Here is an 18012-nt window from a genome sequence, read left to right as displayed (position 1 = left end):
AAGTCGTAATAGGAGGCATGTCATCAGACCGTGAGAAGCCACCATGGGTGTCATAGACCACTGGGCCCTTCAAAATGCATCTCATTATCTTAAAAATAACGGTGACCAGGATAACACATTTGGAGCTTCCAAGATTTTGTCAAACTGCCACTTCTCTGCCCACCACTATGCACAGAAACAGACATTAATAATGGACATTTTTTTTTCTGAATATCGTTTTTTATGCTCACGATTTGTTCTTACGGACGACTCGCTTTATGGACAATTTTGCTTGGAAATCAAAGTGTACCATCGTGGGAAAAAATAAAAGACCTCCCTCTCCGACCCGACCAACCCGAAGTTCCGACCCATGCCACTCTGCGCGAGGGAGCCACCTGACCAAGCACTTCTGGTGTCGAGGCCGGCGCAGAGTACCATTGGTCGGAACATGGAGGGAGGGGTCTCTTACATATTAACTCTATGTTTCTTACATTTGCCGCCGAACTTGAATGCGTATGTGCGCCGTTTCTCCGTCTCCGGTATTTTCTTCGTCTGCTTCGAAAATGTGCGATTCACACGTGCACAACCTTGCCCTCGCCCCAAATTATTGCGCGCAGCGTGCCGCTGGGCATATCAAAATGTGTGTCAGGGTACGGCTTCTCGATCTCTCGCCGAGTGGCCGTAGTCTGGGTACAAAACGAGTGAGTCATCACAGCAAACACGCAAGACTCTCAACGCAGTTGTGCCGGTTAACCTTAAGTAAAGAAGCTTTGTAAAGAACACGCATGTTGCGCTATTCTTTCTTTTATCGAACCCCTACATGTTTGCTTTGGTTTATTGGGGATTGACGTCCCAAAGCGACTCAGGCTATCAGGGACGCCATAGTGGAGGGCTCCTGAAATTTCGGCCCCCTGGGGTTCTTTAACTTGCACTGACATCGGACAGTACACGGGCCTTTAGGATTTCTGCTCCATCGAAATTCGGCCTCCGCGGCCGGGATCGAACCCGCATTTTTCGGGTCAGCAGCAAAACCATACATGTATTCCATGACACCCCGACAAGGACGTCCATCCGATCAGAGACTGTGCCTGTTGAAACAAGTACACCGCTCCTCCGTGTACTGCGCAGCGCCTTCGGTAAAGGAATCCGTCCTGTCAACGGCATTCGATACGTTTGCAGCAGTGTTTAAATGGAGATCAAATTCTCGTGAGCTGCCTAGCGCCCGTCGGAGGCGAGGTGTCACATTGTCGGATTCTGTGTGCCACGTCACCGTCGTGGAATTACATTCTTCTCTTTGTTCTAAGCAAGTCGCTGCTCATGAGCGGCGTTAAACTAAAACTCTCGTGTAACTGCCCTACATGGCCGATGGGCGCTTTTCCTTCGGTGTGCTGCGAGATCACTGATGTCCGTGCACATTAAAGATTCAAAGGTGGGGGAAACTGTTCTAGAGCCCTACCCTACGGCCTCTCACTGTTCCTTCTTTGAGCCCGCACAATTTATTGTATCATTATTTGACCCACGATACAGCGGTGGTGTGGGCGGAGGTTTACATCCTCAGGCTTCATCTTATACTGTCTCCGTTTCACTGGTTGACATCACTGGCAAACCTGCAAGCGCTGCCCAATCGCGTAACAGCCTTACGTAAAACAAGTTGGAGTCTCTCAGAGGTTGTTCGCCACAATGAACTGGTTCTTACAAAACACACACAGACGCACAGAAAGTGAACCAGGGAGAGGAAAGCCTCAGGACTGTTTAGCCTAGACTTGAAGAGGGAACGGAGGGAACATCGAAGGAAAAAGCCCATGGCCGGGTTAGCCAGTAAGAGGGAAAGTAGAAGCAAGTATATATAGAGGTAACGTTGGCATGAACCCTGAAGCATTCCCCTCCCTCATTCACTTTCTGTCTGAACAAGTTTGGCCACTTTAAATGAATAAACCCAACGAGCAGACCGAGCGGTTATATCTGATTGTTTTTACAATAACACAGCGGTTTTGCACAGCGAAAAACTATGCAAGTTCGAAAGAAGCCATTCGCGCTCCCTATTGAGAAAGTCAATCCCTTTCTCAACACCGACGACGAAAAAAGGTGAGCCCTTTACATGAATTGGATCCTTGGCATCTCATTGGCCTATTACTCTCATTGGCGTACTACGCTGTCGTGGTTAAGCGGGCGTACGAGAACTAGATGTTGGTTTCTTGGTAAATTGCTGGCAGCAAAGAGTAATTATACAGCATTAACGAGAAGGTAGCGGTTTTTGTAAATTAGCTACATAAGAGACGGTACGGGTGTCCAGAGAGATTGCAAGACAGTTACTGCGTCATTTCTTAACAAAAAACAATTTTCAATTTTCAATTATTTATCCAGCCATGATGACAGGTAGTCGAAAAATTCTATGCATATGTGGAATCGGCAATGAATAAAGTAAACACGCTGTGCACGGCTCTGATGGGCAATGCTAAAGGCCGGGATACATGCGACGTTTTTTTTCGACGACATTCGCGCGGCAGAAAACGTCGCGGCGGCGCGACGCCCGGCTGGAGATACATGGAGCGTTGAAGCGGCGGCGCGCCGCCGCGTATCCCTCGACGCGAAAGCAAATGTGATCAACAAGTGGCAAACACCACTGTGCAAGGAGGTCTATGAGAACAGCGACGCTGACCATTCTGTTAAAATCAGGAAAGTCACTTCGACACCATTGTACAAATTTTAGCACGCGCGCTTAAGTATCTATGAAGATTTGCGTGCTCGAATGCATGCCGTCGCGTACCTTTGGACGTCCGCTCGGCCGCGGACACCATCGGCTGCGGTTTTCTTCAACACATTCGCTTCAGGGAGAGAGCGCAGGCATTCCGATCCAAGATTCGGCCGTGTTCTCCAAAAAAAGCGACATTTCAAGTCTCATGAAGCGTTTATTTTCACGACAATAACATTTCCGTGCCAAAAACAAGGCGCAGCTCGACGGCCATGTTGGCGGCGGCAGGCAGAGGACCGGAAGAGCGGGCTGTCTGCGCTGCCATTGGCTCGCTTCAGCCGCCGCTTCCGGTCTCACTGGACGCCGCGCGTCAAAATCTAGCCGGTCCTGATCGGCGGCGGCGGGCGTTTTTCTCGACGCCGGGCGTCAAATCTGCGCTGTCGGGCGAAAATCGACGACGCGCCGCGGTAAAAACGCTCCATGTATTCCGGCCTTAAAAACCGTGCTGCTCATTTCATTTATTCCGACTACTCACGTTTTACTAGCGTCACGGCGTTAAAAGCTCGTGCTGGTCTTGACAGCCTTTTTAAGGCAAGCAAGCAGCAGGCACGAGACCTGGCAGTAGGTGACTATGGCACATGTTTTAGTAATAGCACGGCAGAGTTATTGCACTGTGCGCAAAACGAAATAGTTTACGGATCATGTACCGCGGAGGTGGAAGAGCCCCAATGGAAAGACTAAATCTGAAACAGACTTATTGTGCGCGCATCCTTGCACCATGCAGTATGTGGGATGTGCTCGGCAGGTGACTCATTGTCTTCACTGCATCACTGGACGTTAACTGCAATTGCGTTTAAGGATGCGGGACCATTCAACCGGCACTAGGCGCTGGCTAGAATCAGCCGCCTCAACCACGTGTGGGCAATTATAAGCTTCCTTCGACTCGCAGGTAAAACCCATATTGCCGACACCAACCGGCTACTTACCTTGTTTTCATTTACAGGACACTTGTCCAGCTCGAGAACACGTGTGCTTGTGTTGCAAAGTGACTCTATCGCGGAAAACGCCACCCAGAAGGTTGTGTCGTTGGCCCGCTGCACAGGGGTGAATATTTGTACGGTCTTCCCTTACGAAAAAAGTTTTAGACAGTCTATAGAGTGTCTATAGACTTCTGTCTATAAAGTCTATAGACTGTGTATAGACAAAAGTCTATAGGCAATACAAATGCCATAGACAGTCTATAGACAATCTATAGATTTATGGCCATACACTTTTAGTCGACTTTTCTCTATAGACTGTCTATAGACTGTGAATAGACAAAAAGCAATATCTATAGGAAGCCAATAGAGTCAATAAGAAATCTATAAACTGTCTGTAGACCATTTTTATAAGAGTTAGCTCAGCATGTATGCACACGTCATATGCGCAAGTGGCTGTAAACGTCACGTGTACAGGAGTTAAAATACAAAGAAACGCGACGGAGCCTGTGCGTGAGCCCAAAGCTCGCTCTGTCTGCTGAAACGCATTGCAAGTCTGGTTAATTGTTTTGGTTATTTGAAACATTTTACTGTTAATAGCGTTACGTTTTGGTGACCTTATTATTTCCTTGGCTGAGCTGTGACTGAGAAAGTTTTGCATCGTGGTGCAGGGGGTAGATTAAAGTTAGCCACGCCTATCGCTCGCAGGAACATTCGACTGCCCTAAACCTGGTATAGCCAGTCTAGCCCGGGTGGAAATAAGCACCTGTAAGCATGGGAACTTCAAAAATGTTCATACTTTTAAAATTGAAATTGAAATTTTTATTCCGCAACAGAAAAGGAATGTTGCGAGGAGGGCAGGCAAAAAGCTGAAAAAACAGCTTGAGGAGTCCTGACCTCCCAGCATACACAGTAGCGCAGCAGCGTGCGGCGAAGGCGTACACGTCAACATCAAAGCGAGGAAAGAAAAAATAATAATAAAAAAAATAAAAATAATAAATAAATAAACAGGTTATACAAACAAGGTACGCAATTTCTGTGAGGAAATCGCGGAAATGTCATTATTTGTTTCAATAAAAAGATTATTTAAGACCGTCGGCAATGAGTACTTCAACATCTGTTTCCCGTAGTTAGTCCGGCATTTGGTGACATTCCAGGGTTCCAAATAACGTACGTTATAGGTGGTGGTGTTTATCTGCAGTCCTGCTAAGTTAGTTAGTTTTCTCCCGTCTGACTGCCTACAAATACTGTCACTGCGGAACTATGCGCTATTCTTCTCAAGTAACTTTCTAGCTGGCAATTATCTTTCTTCAGTTGGTCCCTGCAGTGAATGCGTGGGAAAACATTCGGCATGAGAGTTAGCGGAGACCGTTCCCGAACCTTCAATATGAGGGCAATGTCCTAATATATAATTCGAGGGATGGATTAGAGCGACTGATTTAGACAGTGAATAGCCAAAAGATACGAATTGGCTTGAAAAATATTAGGAAGAAACCAAATGAGCTTCGATGGTTGCGTTCATTGCGTACAGTGACGTCACAATCTTTTGCATCGCTTTTACCGCGCTTTTCAAACGTCTTTCCTGAAGGTGTGCGTCCCATTGTAATGTTTTCATTTTCTTCTCTTTTGAATTCTTCACTCAGTGGGTTCGTTTAAGGTGGGTTCAGACGAGCGGACCGGATCGCGGACCGGATCGCGCGCGTCAGCGCGGTTATCGTGACACGTGACGAAGCATCCGGGAGTCGTTTCGGACGTGGGGCATTCACACGAACGCAGCGGACAATCCGCGCGTGCTATCGTCCACAGTGGGCTTGCGCTGTAGTACGTGGCTTCGAAAACTCAGCTGCCGAGAGTTCCAACATGAACGCCGAGCGAAAACGTCGTCTCGCCGCACTGGCTGTAGCCACTGAAGCGTCTGAGGGCGAGGAGGAAGCTTTCGCGGCTAAAAACGGTTATGTTGGACAAAGTCATGGTTGGAAAAAAAGTGCTTGGGCATGCAGGACCTCCTATAAGAGGACCTACTTTAATGCAACCCGGAGAGTACAAACGCTTGCTGCGGCTGAGTCAAGAGCAGTTTTACCAGATATACTGGCTTACAGAGCTCCTTCTTTCCAAATTCACTCAAATTCGCAGAAACAAGAAAGCAAAGCAGGCATTTACGCACATGCTCAAATACACAGTACGAAGCAGTGCAGCATACACGGAGTGAACAACGCAGTGAGCGAAACACGAAAAGGAGGACACACAATGCTGCACTTGAGCTGCAAATGCGGCGAAAAGCGCGCCAAAACAAAAGGCGCCAGCACGGAGCAAAGCCGACTTCATTCAGGAGCCTGACGAGCGCACCTAGAAGCAAAAAAGAGCAAAAACAATTCCGGTCCGCCGCCAAGCCCTCGGACTGAAAAAGGCACTCGCCTTTTTCATTCGGTCCGTGGTCCGGGCCCGGAAAAGTGCGCGCCGCCCGCTCAAGATCGCTCAGAGCAGTGACGATCACGTCACGTGGCACGCGGACAGCGCTGACGCGCCCGGACCATCCGCGATCCGGTCCCTTCGTCTGAACCCACCTTCAAGGCGGAAACTTGGGCTAGTTGGAAAGCATTTGGTTGCTGCTGCGCATGTGTGAGTTCAGCTGTTTTGAGATGTTATGTATTGATTGTTTTTCGAATAAACGGCAGTTGAAGACTAGCGTCTGTCCTGTGTATTTGTGTTCTTGTCCCGTGTGTTCACTAAGCGCTAGCAAATATGAATCCACCTTCAAGAAACGTCTAATAATTGGTGCATTATTACGCTTTTCGTAATTTTTGTGACTGATTAGTTGCTCCTATATTTATTCCGTAACCCTTTCCCCTCTGTAACGGCCTGCCCGCGGGCCTGCATGCACTAAAAATTAACACGTGCACAAATAAATGTTTTCCTCAGATAGTACCTTTAAGTACGCTCGGCTGCTTTCGTTTATGGCAGAAATTTTCGTTCTAAATGGGCTCAACAGCTGTTTGTTCGTGACAAAACATTTTACGTGTCGTATTTCCGCTTTCAATTTTCAGCTGCATTTCGTGTTTACCTCTAAGGCCTTGATGATCTTAAAGTCGGCGCAATGATTCTGAGACACTCCTCTCTGTTTGAATTTTGTTTGTGCGCTGACAAACCCCTTTCACATTCATCCCACTATTGGAAGCTTATGAAGAGCGGTACAGTGAACATATGCTTCACCAACTCTCTGATGAAAGCTTGTTCCTTCCTGAGGCCATCTACATTTAACAAGCAATCTTATCACCCAGTTGCAAAGGGCTACCCACGGAGGTGCTCGTTTTAGTTCTAGAACAAAAAATATCCACAAAAGCTGTTCCAGGTATCCGCAAAAAGAAAATAGCTACAATACAGCGGCGATGCCGTTCATGTGTGGACAGTATATCCAAAGGGCTCAAAAGTCAAAAGGGTTGCCAGTAGGGGGAATGTGAAGTTGCTTTTTTTTCTGCCCCAGACAAGTTGGCAGAGTTGTGCAAGATGAAGAACTCGTTCTCCAGCCGTACACAGAGGTGCGAGAAGGAGGATCAGAAACAGTACGTTCAGTGCGCAGAAGAGGTAGTGTGTGGCAAGGAATACATGGGGCAGACCGGAAGGCGCCTGAATGATAGGCCTAATGAATACACACACATTGGAGAGGACATAGCGTTAATGAGTTTATGCCCATATATGCGGAACTGCTGATTCGCGACTTTACGTTCATAGATCCCTGGGAATCCTCATACCACTCCTGGCTTCGTGGTGCAGCGGTTAAGTGATGCGTCACTGCCCTGCTATGGAAGGTGCTGCCACCGGTGGTGCTTGTGAGGCCCGGGTTGCTGTTCCCGGGCAACAACTTGCGACAAATGATTAATTTACTGCTACCTGCCGCGGGGGTCAGTTAGCTCACAATCCGATGGGCAGGTTGTGATAACGCCACAATGTCACGTGACCTAGGTGCCCCACCTAGGTTGTTTCTCGAGAAATTTTTCGTTCACAGCGCCGACGCTGGATTTTCGGCAGTATACAGGAGACATAACGTTATCGCGTTAAAATGTGACCCAGCACCGCGCACTGTCCCAGCGACACCTGCCAGCCACTGCTTAGCAGACGCAGAGTCGAAGATGTGGGAGCAAGGATCGCGATCCTCGTGAGATTAGAGACGTGCGTTTGACGCTTATAAGAGCGTAGACTGTGAGTGGGGCATCAGTTTTATCGTTTATATAAATAGATAGCGATTGCAGATGGCATTAGGACGCGTATGCGTTAATATTTGTTTTTATTTTGTGCGCACACTTCCGTATACATAGCCTTTGTCAAAAGTTTGGAGCCCAGGGGGTTTTCTTTTGAGCCACACTGTGTCGTTCTTGATGGATCCCAAGCGCTCCAAATTTCCTGGACATGAGAATATTTCTGGTACTGCCTCCTGGAATAGGTAGGACTTCCATGAATGCTCCTGGAGTCCCCGTATAAAGCTTGGAAGTGAACCCCCTGGGCTCTAAACTTTTGACAAAGGCTGTACATGACTCCAAGCTGTCAATAAAATTGAGTTCAAATTTAGCGCTGTGTTTTATCCCTCTCTGGTGTCTTACCCAGTTCGCGATACAACACCTTCTTAATACTCTCCGCCATCCTCCATGTAACGCCCTAGCAGGTGTTTAGAGCGTAAAAATCGATGCGATATAAAAAAGACCGCAATGATACAGCACGGAGCCGTGCAGTGCAGCGGCGTACACGCACCCTCATCTTCATTGCTCTGACGTCCACGAAAACATCGAAGTAGGCGTTCTTGTGCGTGCCGTGAGTGATGGCGAGGTTTAGTAAGTCGTAGTACTTGGTATATTCACTCCAGTGCACGTTGAAGAAGCGCGCGTCGTCGACGTCGCCAAAAGCCACTACGAGCGCAGGCTGCCACGACGCCAAAGCTGCCAACGCCATGCAGGCGGCCACGGATGCAAAAGCCAGGTGCCAGGCTTCCATTTGCACTTCGCGTCACAATCTTTCTAGCATTGGAATCAAGAGTACCGGAACTTATTCCCGTGAAAGCAATGCATCAAAATTCTGCACTCTAACTGGTTCAGAAGTTCGGAATTAACAAGCTAGCGCGCCACCTGGCCAGGAGTTTTAAAAGCGCGCTAACGAACGGGACAAAAATTAAAACCCCTTCGGTAGGACAATGACTAGCTCACAGAGTCGCTCCAGTCTGCTAACCTTCGAAAACTGGCCGCTGCTCATGACTAGATTTTGATTCTGAGTGTATAAACGGGCTGCGGCGAGAGCTGTAAAAACGCATTCACTCGTTCGAGGCCGGGCACAAGAAGAATAGTGCGTGGGAGGAAACCAATACTACTCGCATTCTTTTTCAGTTCTCAGCCGCTTGCGCAAAGTCTTACTATCTCCTATTAACGATGCTGATTTTCTTTTTTTTTTTGCTGGACGATTCTTCCCTTTCGCCACGATGTTACTCAACTGCTTGGTGGCGCCAACTGCCCAGTTTCCAATGGCACCCCATGTATAAAAATCTGGCAATCCGTTAGGCCAACATAGACCAAAAACTTCAAGGTTAGCAAATTGTGGCGCCCCCTGCGGCTCTCAGATGAGTTGTTCAGAACAGCTCAGAAATGGAGACGAAATTTCGCAGTGCGCCTCTTGTAGTTAACTGAGCACTTCATTGGCGGCGCCGCAACTTCGTGCTCTCAAGAAAATCATGTCCAAGTTTTGATTCGCACTTCCTCAACTATAAAAAAAAAATCATAGTACCCTAAACTCAAGTACATGACCCCACATTTTATTGGCTTGCGGCCGTCGTGCTTTCCGCTGCGGTACCAATTAAATGCGCAAAACAGCTGCTTCTATTAGCTCTGAATAGCGGGCTATACACTCACGCATGTGATCTGCGCGCACACATGTGGCGAGGAGCCGTAAAAACGATTGTGCCGTAATAACTCGAGTGTTATAGGCGATCTTTAAGATATCAGCCAGGACAGCAGCTTGGGCATGTGGTTATTCATTTGTGACGGAACAGCGCAAAACACCGGGACAAGAGACAAGCGCTTGTCTCTTGTCCCGGTATTTTGTGCTGTTCCGTCACAATTTAAGATATCGAGGCCACGCTGCGGCGGCACTGCTCTCTTGTCCAAGGAAGATCGGCGCACAGAACCGCGTCGTTTGACTGAGTGGTTCGCGGGCACATTTACAAGTTGTTGGCAGAGTTTTCCTATAAAAATATTTTTGGGAGATCTGTTACGTTGGTGTCTGCAAGCTAACGACATAGCAGAGCCGCTAAGTGTCACTGCATGAATTTTCTGGAGTCAGGAATATATATAGAGAGAGTGGAAAAAGGAGGTTTCCACGCTGCAATGAGATGCTCGCAGCGCGCAGTTCTTATCCTGCACAAGAAAGTATTTCTAAAGAGATGGTTTGCCTGGACTACAATGGACTATGTGAATGTGAGGTGCTATCAAAGAAATATCGCCGAGCACACATGACTAACGGGTCTATTTAAAGCGCGAATAGTTCTATGCATGTCTGTGTAACTTCAAGCCTTATTATATATCGTGAATGTATGATGGCTCAGTGCTTTCTTATCCACGGAGCGAGATGAATGTCATTCGAATTTCATATAATTTCGATATTTTTGCACTTCGACTAACCATTGCACTAGCTATCGTTGGAAGCAGCACAACGGCGGATTACAAGAATCGAATAGAATTGGTTGGTTGGTTTAAGGGGTTTAACGTCCCAAAGCGACTGAGGCTATGAGAGACGCCGTAGTGGAGGGCTCCGGTAATTTCGACCACTTGGGGTTCTTTAACGTGCACTGACATCGCACAGTACACGGGCCTCGAGAATTTCTCCTCCAAAGAAATTCAACCGCCGCGGCCGGGATCGAACCCGCGTCTTTCGCGTCAGTAGCCGAGAACCATAACCACTGAGCCACCGCGGCGGCAATCGAATAGAATTAAATGAAATAATTGTTACATAGCCGTCTTAGGTGCATTATACTCTCTCCATACAATTCATACGAACGAATTGGGGGCACAAGGTGCGGTTAATTGCCCCGAGGAGACAATACTCATATAACGTATCATTTCGATGGAGGCGAAATGTCCGAGGCCCGTGTGTGGTGCGATATCAGTGCACGTTAATGAATCCCAGCTTGTGGGAATTTCCGCAGCTCTCCACTATACGGCGCCCCTCATATCCTGAGCCGCTTTGTGACATTAAACCCCTTAAACTAAACTAAGCCATCATTTAATGTATCGCATGACAAATAAAAATTGAGCATGAAAAAACGCGAAGGGGCGCAAGCTCTATCAGTCAGCACCCAAGCGACCGTAACGATCAAACTTTTATGCTTGTTGACCAAATATTTAGGGGCATCCCCCCAAGGTGGAGTAGATTTGTAATAAGGGAGTAATTACTCATCGACGTCCACCCGAGCGCAGCCATACGGCCACAAAGGAAAGCTATACAGCTTTCACAGAAACTTCGTAGTTAAAGAAAAATTCGTCCTGGTCCGGGGTTCGAACCCGGGACCACCGCTACACCGGAGCAGTCGCTCTACCAATTGAGCTAACCGGGACGGCAAGCTTATGGTAGGGCGAGAGTGAATTGATCAATAACTCGAAGTGGGAACAGTGTTGACCTAATATTTAGGGGACTCCCCCAAGGTGGAGTAGATTTGTAATAAGGGAGTAATTACTCATTGACGTCCACCCGAGCGCAGCCATACGGCCACAAAGGAAAGCTATACAGCTTTCACAGAAACTTCGTAGTTAAAGAAAAATTCGTCCTGGTCCGGGGTTCGAACCCGGGACCACCGCTACACCGGAGCAGTCGCTCTACCAATTGAGCTAACCGGGACGGCAAGCTTATGGTAGGGCGAGAGTGAATTGATCAATAACTCGAAGTGGAAACAGTGTTGACCAAATATTTAGGGGAATCCCCCAAGGTGGAGTAGATTTGTAATAAGGGAGTAATTACTCATTGACGTCCACCCGAGCGCAGCCATACGGCCACAAAGGAAAGCTATACAGCTTCCACAGAAACTCTAGCTTGTTTTGTGCGAAGCAGCGTGACAAATTGACAATCGCTGTGTCTTCCACATCTGATCTTCTGGTATTTCCAGTCACCCGCTGTACAAAATTCTTCGTCATGGATGAGCTTAAAGGGCAACTGCAGCACTTGTTTGAGAATTTCGCGATATTCAAGGATTCAAATCTATATAGGCTGTAGGTAAAGCATGCCAAGTGTTTTTGCACTAGCATTTAAAATAGTGACGTAATCGACGATTGAATTTTGCGCTTCTCCTCAATGCACCAGAGGAGTGCAGAGAAACTTAGTGTGACGTCACGGAAGGTATGATTTCAAATTACCGCTGTCGTCAGCCACATTCTGCCCCGATTCGTTAGGCGCTGCCAAACAACTCGCGGCAGGGTTCGCTTTCGATGACGTTGGTTTTCCTTCAAAGCAGGCGTTTGTGCGTTGGAAATGTACCGATACCTTCGATGACGTCATCATGCGCCCCCCAGTTGGCGTTGGGCGCTGCGGAAAATCTTGAATGGCGTCCGGATTTTAATCGGTGATTACTTAACTATTTGAAGTGCTAGCCCAAAAAGACTTCGCATGCTTTACCTGTAAGTTTCACTCACTCGACCCTCTTAAGCTCGTTGATTTCTAAAACCTATGCACTTTCCCTTTAATGTCTTCGAAAGGGTCTTGTGCTTGTGGATATGAGTTAGCGCTGTCCTGTGTCTTATACTCGGCCTTCTTCCAAACACGCTTCTCGTGCTTGATGATACAGCTGGGAATCCCGAGGACGTCACCCTGATGCCTCTGAAGACCCCGCTGCCGCGCTATTTGACATTTTAAGGCTCTACACGGCTCTCACTTTGAAGGAAAAATAAAATCAGAGTGCAGCAGACAAGGATACCTGTTGAGATTTTTACACTCCTACAAATGCCAACAATTTTTTTTGCTAGCAAACAATAGTTTCTAGCGCTCAGCATAATAATTGTTAGAAGTTTCATTTTTTTTCAAATGCCATCAAATTTTTTGCAACTCTTCACAAAGTTTTCACTGCAACGTAAACGTCCAAAATTTCACTAAGGAAGCACTCCACGGGCTTAGTCACATGATATTATGGAGTGTATGAATTTCGTCACCTACCCCAACAGAACGAGTTAATTTTCAAGCAGTTGTTACCTAACGCAATTCGGTCACCGCTTCCATTTTCCTAGACGTTCTTGCGCGGAACGGAAATGCCAGAATTTTTATACTATGACTGGTAACCGAAGACGCACTTGAGGACGAAATTTTGCGCTTCAGAGACGTCCACTCCTGGCAGGCAGAAGTTCCTTGTCTGAGCACAATTATGGCAGTCACTTCCGAGAACGCGGTGTAGACCATGCAGTCTTTGATGTGGATGGAAAACGTTACTGCCTCAAGCGGCCATCGACCTATATGATTTTCCCGATGGAGACGTCACTCGCCCAATTCATCACATTATCACGCAATGTTTCTTCTTCGCCGGCGGCTGTTCATGCTGGTTCTGTTTCTGTTCATGTTGGTCCTGCTTCTGTTCCATTTTCTGTTTTTGGTCTTCTTTCTCGGACGGCTTGCCATGTTTCTCTTCTACAGGCTTCGGCTCCTCCTCGACATGAGATTTTGAATGACGCTTTTCATCTACCTTCTCCGCATGAGATTTTGAATGATGCTTTTCATCTAAATTTACATTTTCGACATGAGATTTTGAATGGCGCTTTTCTTCTAACTTTGGCACCTTTTCGTCGGCCGGTTTGGGCTCCGGTTCAGCCGCCGGCTTGGGATGCTCTTCGTGGTCCGGCTTTGGCTCCTCGGCTGGCTTCTGGGGTACAGGAGCCTCCTCAGCGGGCCTCTCCTCGACGACAGGCTGTGACTGCTTGCGTTCGGCCGGTTCGATGGGCTTCCCTTCGCCCGCTTTGGATCCTGCCGATGCGGTAGAGTGGGCCGACGTGCTGACAGCGCTGGCCTTGTGCGTCACTGGAGGTGCGGTGATGTGAACGACATCCTGGACGTCGCTGGCAGCCATGTTGACTCAGGGCTCTCCACGAACGTCCAGTGTACCTGGGTGCGGATGCAGTGACGAAAACGTAATTTTATTAGGCGAGAATCAAAGGGGCAACGACGTCGTTCTCTCCATAAGTCGTAGCTTGTCTAGCACGCACGACGCTTGAGATTTTTTAGCAGCAGACAGGCGGGTGCGTCAGCGCTTACGGTGGCAGTATTGGTACACTGCCACTGTACCAATGCCGCAACAAGAGCCGTAACAAGTGCCGCAGTGTTGGGCTTCAGAATAATTTCGACCACCTGGGGATATTTAACGTGCACTGACGTTTGCACAGCATACGGGCTCCTTTCGCGTCGGTGGACACTTCCACCTCGCCGTGGTGGAGGATGGAATGAAATACGTAAGGAAACGAGAAGAGGGACACAGTAGTGGGGTCTCCAGATAAATTTCGACCACCAGGAGTTCTTTATCATGCAGTGACCTATCACACAGCACTCGAGCATCTTGCATTTCACCTCTGTCGAAACGCGACTGCCGCGGCCAGGATCATCAGTGGCCGAGCGCTCTATCCACTGAGCCACCACGGCGGCGTTGCTATAGTACCCGTAAGCTGCCAGAGGTGCTCCTTCGGCTACGTGCTATGTACTGCGGGAGTGGCTCTCGAACTAAGGCACCGGTCGCTCGCCATGGTGGCTACAGCACTCGGCTGCTGTACAAGAGGGCGCGGGATCAAATCCCGGTCGCGTTGGCCGCGTTTCGATGGCGCAAAAGATAAAAAAAAAAGAAACCATATGCTGTGCGACGTCAGTGCACGTGAGAGAACATCAGGTGGCTACGAAGAACACTACGGCGTGACCTCCTTCTTCCTTCTTTTACTGCCTCCTTCGTCCCTTCTTCACGATGCAGTTAAGGTGCCCATGAGGCAGCTATTGCGTCTTTCCTTATGTCACTCTAAACAAGCATAAGCCTATATAGGAGTAAAAAGGAACTAAGCTCTCCTCTAGCGCACACCCTTTTAGGGGCGGGACATACTGCCCAAGTCCCGGGGTAGATTTCGGTCACTAAATATACAGAATGCTTGCTCTTGCCAGCGGAGGCATAGTCCCACTGCAAAGCTTCGTAACTTCATGCAGTTAGCAATGGGAGGACGCTTTTAAACACGGCACCGGAGGTCTTGATGTTACTAAAAACATTAGAGAAGAACGTCGCATGTTTTGAAGAGGGAATTTGTTTCCGTCACCAACCGTATGTATACCGTATATTTAGTGATAGAAGTCTACCGCAGGTCTTGGGAAGCATACACTGCCCACAATATGGAGTACGCTTGAGGACAGATTACTCCCTTTTTACTCCTATATAGGCTAATTCGTGTTAACAGAGGAGGACAGCGCGGCAAATGTTCCCAACGCTACATAAATCCCTTGATAAGCCTAAATAGACCACTTTTAGAAGAATACAAACCAGCACATACCCAATATCAGCTCGGTTACACCAGTAGTACTCCACACTCTACTCTCCGCAGTGCCCGTACTGTGGAGAGGTATATAGCTATAACCTGTACGAGATGGCTTGGGCCTGTCAATTCAGTACCACAGTTGACCCACCCCCCCTTCCAAGTCCCTCGGAGGAGCAGTGGGAGGCTATTCTGCTCAGTGATGAACATGACCGCCAGCATTTGCTGGTGGGGAGAATAAAACGGGCAGTGATAACCAGTGGACTGCCGTACTAGGCAGCCCACCCACATTCTCTAAGAAGATTGTAAATATACGGTTTCAATCAAGCAATCAATTCCCTCAAAATAAAAAAAAAACATTTTATAGTAGTATTCTGGAACTTTGTTTTCGTTTTGTAAAATGAAACATTATTGTTGTTGTTGTTGTTCTTCTTAATATTATTATTATTACTGCCGGGCCAAGTCCCACAAGCCGCTATTAGCTTAGACGGGCCTAATGAATATTGTAATTATCTATAGTGGCAATGAACATAATATTATTATTAGGCACCTAACAGGTGCGTGCATGGGGCACGTGGCATGGACAGCTGCGAGAAAGTTGGTGTGGTTTATGGGGGTTTAACGCCCCGAAACGACCCAGGCTACGAGGGACGCCGTAGTGAAGGGCTCCGGAAATTTCGACCACTTCGGGTTCTTTAACGTGCACGGACACCGCACAGTACACGGGCCTCTAGAATTTCGCGTTCATCGAAATTCGACCGCTGCTGCCGGAATCAAACCCGCGTATTTCGGGTCAGCAGCCGAGCTCCATCACCACTGAGCCACCGCGGCGGCATGCGAGCAAGTGAAATAATTTACAACCCGCTGCTCGTGTCGAACGAAATGCCTCCGAAGGAGCGTGGTCAACTTCGAGAAACAGGCTAAGCGCAAATTTGCCGAAATAAAGCGGCAGCGCCACGCTTTACAGACTCCTTTATAACGGACTGCTGAACGACAAAATGATTACGAAGCCCGTCGTAGCATGCCTCAAGATTCAGTCAGATCAGTATCCCAAAATTATTTTCTGAGTAATTGCGACCAGTGATCGTGACTTAGGCGTTTTACCCTACGCATACAAGCAGCAAGCCCACAGTGCGCGCACTCTGAGAAAACGCGATTTCAGAACACGGAAGACCTGCATTGATTTGCAAATACGGCGAAGATCCTTCGTGGTTTTTGCTGCTCAGGGGAGCTCCCATGTATAGGAACCACGTAGCCAGGAAATAATTTTGGAAACAGCACTGCAAAGAGAACCCTACAGAGGGAAGCGATGTAGCTGATTTCGGATAGGGGTGAGAAGGCTCACACCTCCCTCTAGGTTTTAACCTCCAAGGCTAAGAGTCGGCCAGGATCCCTTGGGGCCATGCGGCTGTCTGGGCTTGATTGATGACTTCTTTTTGCTTATCTGTGTCCGAGCTGAGCATCATAGCCTCCCATGTTTCTTCATTTCTAATGGGCCCTGAATTGTTTTCAAAGTGTGTGCATGCCCATGTCATTTGGATCATGTTTACCTGTCCCTTGAAAATTTGCATCGTATTGGCCCGGGTGCCATTTCCTTAATATGTGTGTGCATGTCCATGTCATGTGGATCATGCTTGCCTGTCCCTTGAAAAGTTGGCATCGTATTGGCCCGGGTGTCATTTGCTTAATATGTGTGTGCATGTCCATGTCATGTGGATCATGCTTGCCTGTCCCTTGAAAAGTTGGCATCGTATTGGCCCGGGTGTCATTTGCTTAATATGTGTGTGCATGTCCATGTCATGTGGATCATGCTTGCCTGTCCCTTGAAAAGTGTGCATCGTATTGGCCCGGGTGCCGTTTGCCTACTATGTGCGGATTCGGGTATGTGCCCCTCTGTAACCGCCTTGAAACTGCTTTGTCCTTTTTACTGAGCTTGCAATCAGCTTCCGGGTATAGCTTCTGGTGTAGTCTATAGTGCTTAACTGTATCCCTGTATTCTATCAGCCTGCGTTTGTCCGAATTGTATGTGAGGGGGGATGGGAGCCAGCTCGGTATGTGAGACCTCGAGCTATTTAGTTTGCCCCTTCATACCCTGCCTAGAAAGCTTGGTGCGCGGGAGCCCAGATAAGGAGAATTTAGACCTCGACTTGGTTCTTCTCCAGGATCTTTGCTGCCTACGCAGAGATGCAACCGGAGATTAAAATTGGTCATGAAAATTTTCTTATTTGAGAAAATGAAAGGCGCAGTAACTAGCTGTTTCACTTCTCGGTGAGAATCTTAACTGCGCCGTGAGGAAAGGGAGGAACCTGGGAGTGAAACAAGAAGCAAAAAAGAGGTGCGGTTTTGTAGGGCTCCGGAGTAATTTCGACCACCTACGTTGAAATCGCACAGCAAATAGTAGAAAGGTCGATGTCGAAGGCTACCGAAAAAGTGTTAGGATTATGAGGGCGTCACCCATGGCAGTCTGATCGAGTTAGGGGAGAGGGCGGCACTGGCGTGTCAGTTACAGCCGGCGTCGTCGCTTCGGCTGACACGGTTGCGACGCGCGTCTGTAGTTCTTTCGATATTTCCTCTCACATCTTTCAACTCTCCTCTGCCTGCACGCGGCAACGATTGCGGCTTAGCTCGAGCCAGTGGCCAGGCCCGCGCACTTTCCTTTTCATCCTTCCTTCAGTCGCTACAACATAACCGAATTATGAGTAGTTCGAAAAATGGAGAACCCGCGATCGGGATACGTGATGTTGACGCAAGGGCGGCTCTAAAAGTATGTCATAGTATTCGGGAAACCACTTTTTATAGTGCTCTTGATATATCTAGGTGAAAGGCAGCGTTTCTGATAGTCCCGATTGGCTGCTGT

The 18012-nt window shown here is 48.1% G+C and overlaps 1 protein-coding gene across 1 annotated transcript; it reads right to left on the bottom strand.

The window, feature by feature from the left end:
* Positions 1 to 12562: 12562 nt before the first annotated feature.
* On the bottom strand, positions 12563 to 13760 carry LOC149332747 (uncharacterized). Its single transcript, XM_089555861.1, has one exon. The coding sequence runs from the start codon at positions 13721 to 13723 to the stop codon at positions 13154 to 13156; it is 570 nt and encodes a 189-aa protein (XP_089411987.1). The 5' UTR covers positions 13724 to 13760; the 3' UTR covers positions 12563 to 13153.
* Positions 13761 to 18012: the final 4252 nt, after the last annotated feature.

The sequence above is a fragment of the Amblyomma mixtum genome, chromosome 8 (genome assembly GCF_055824585.1).
Source record: "Amblyomma mixtum isolate Tamu chromosome 8, ASM5582458v1, whole genome shotgun sequence".
Taxonomy (NCBI): Eukaryota; Metazoa; Arthropoda; class Arachnida; order Ixodida; family Ixodidae; genus Amblyomma; species Amblyomma mixtum.
Note: the sequence above shows the minus strand (reverse complement) of the source record. Positions and strands in the feature narration are given on the sequence as shown.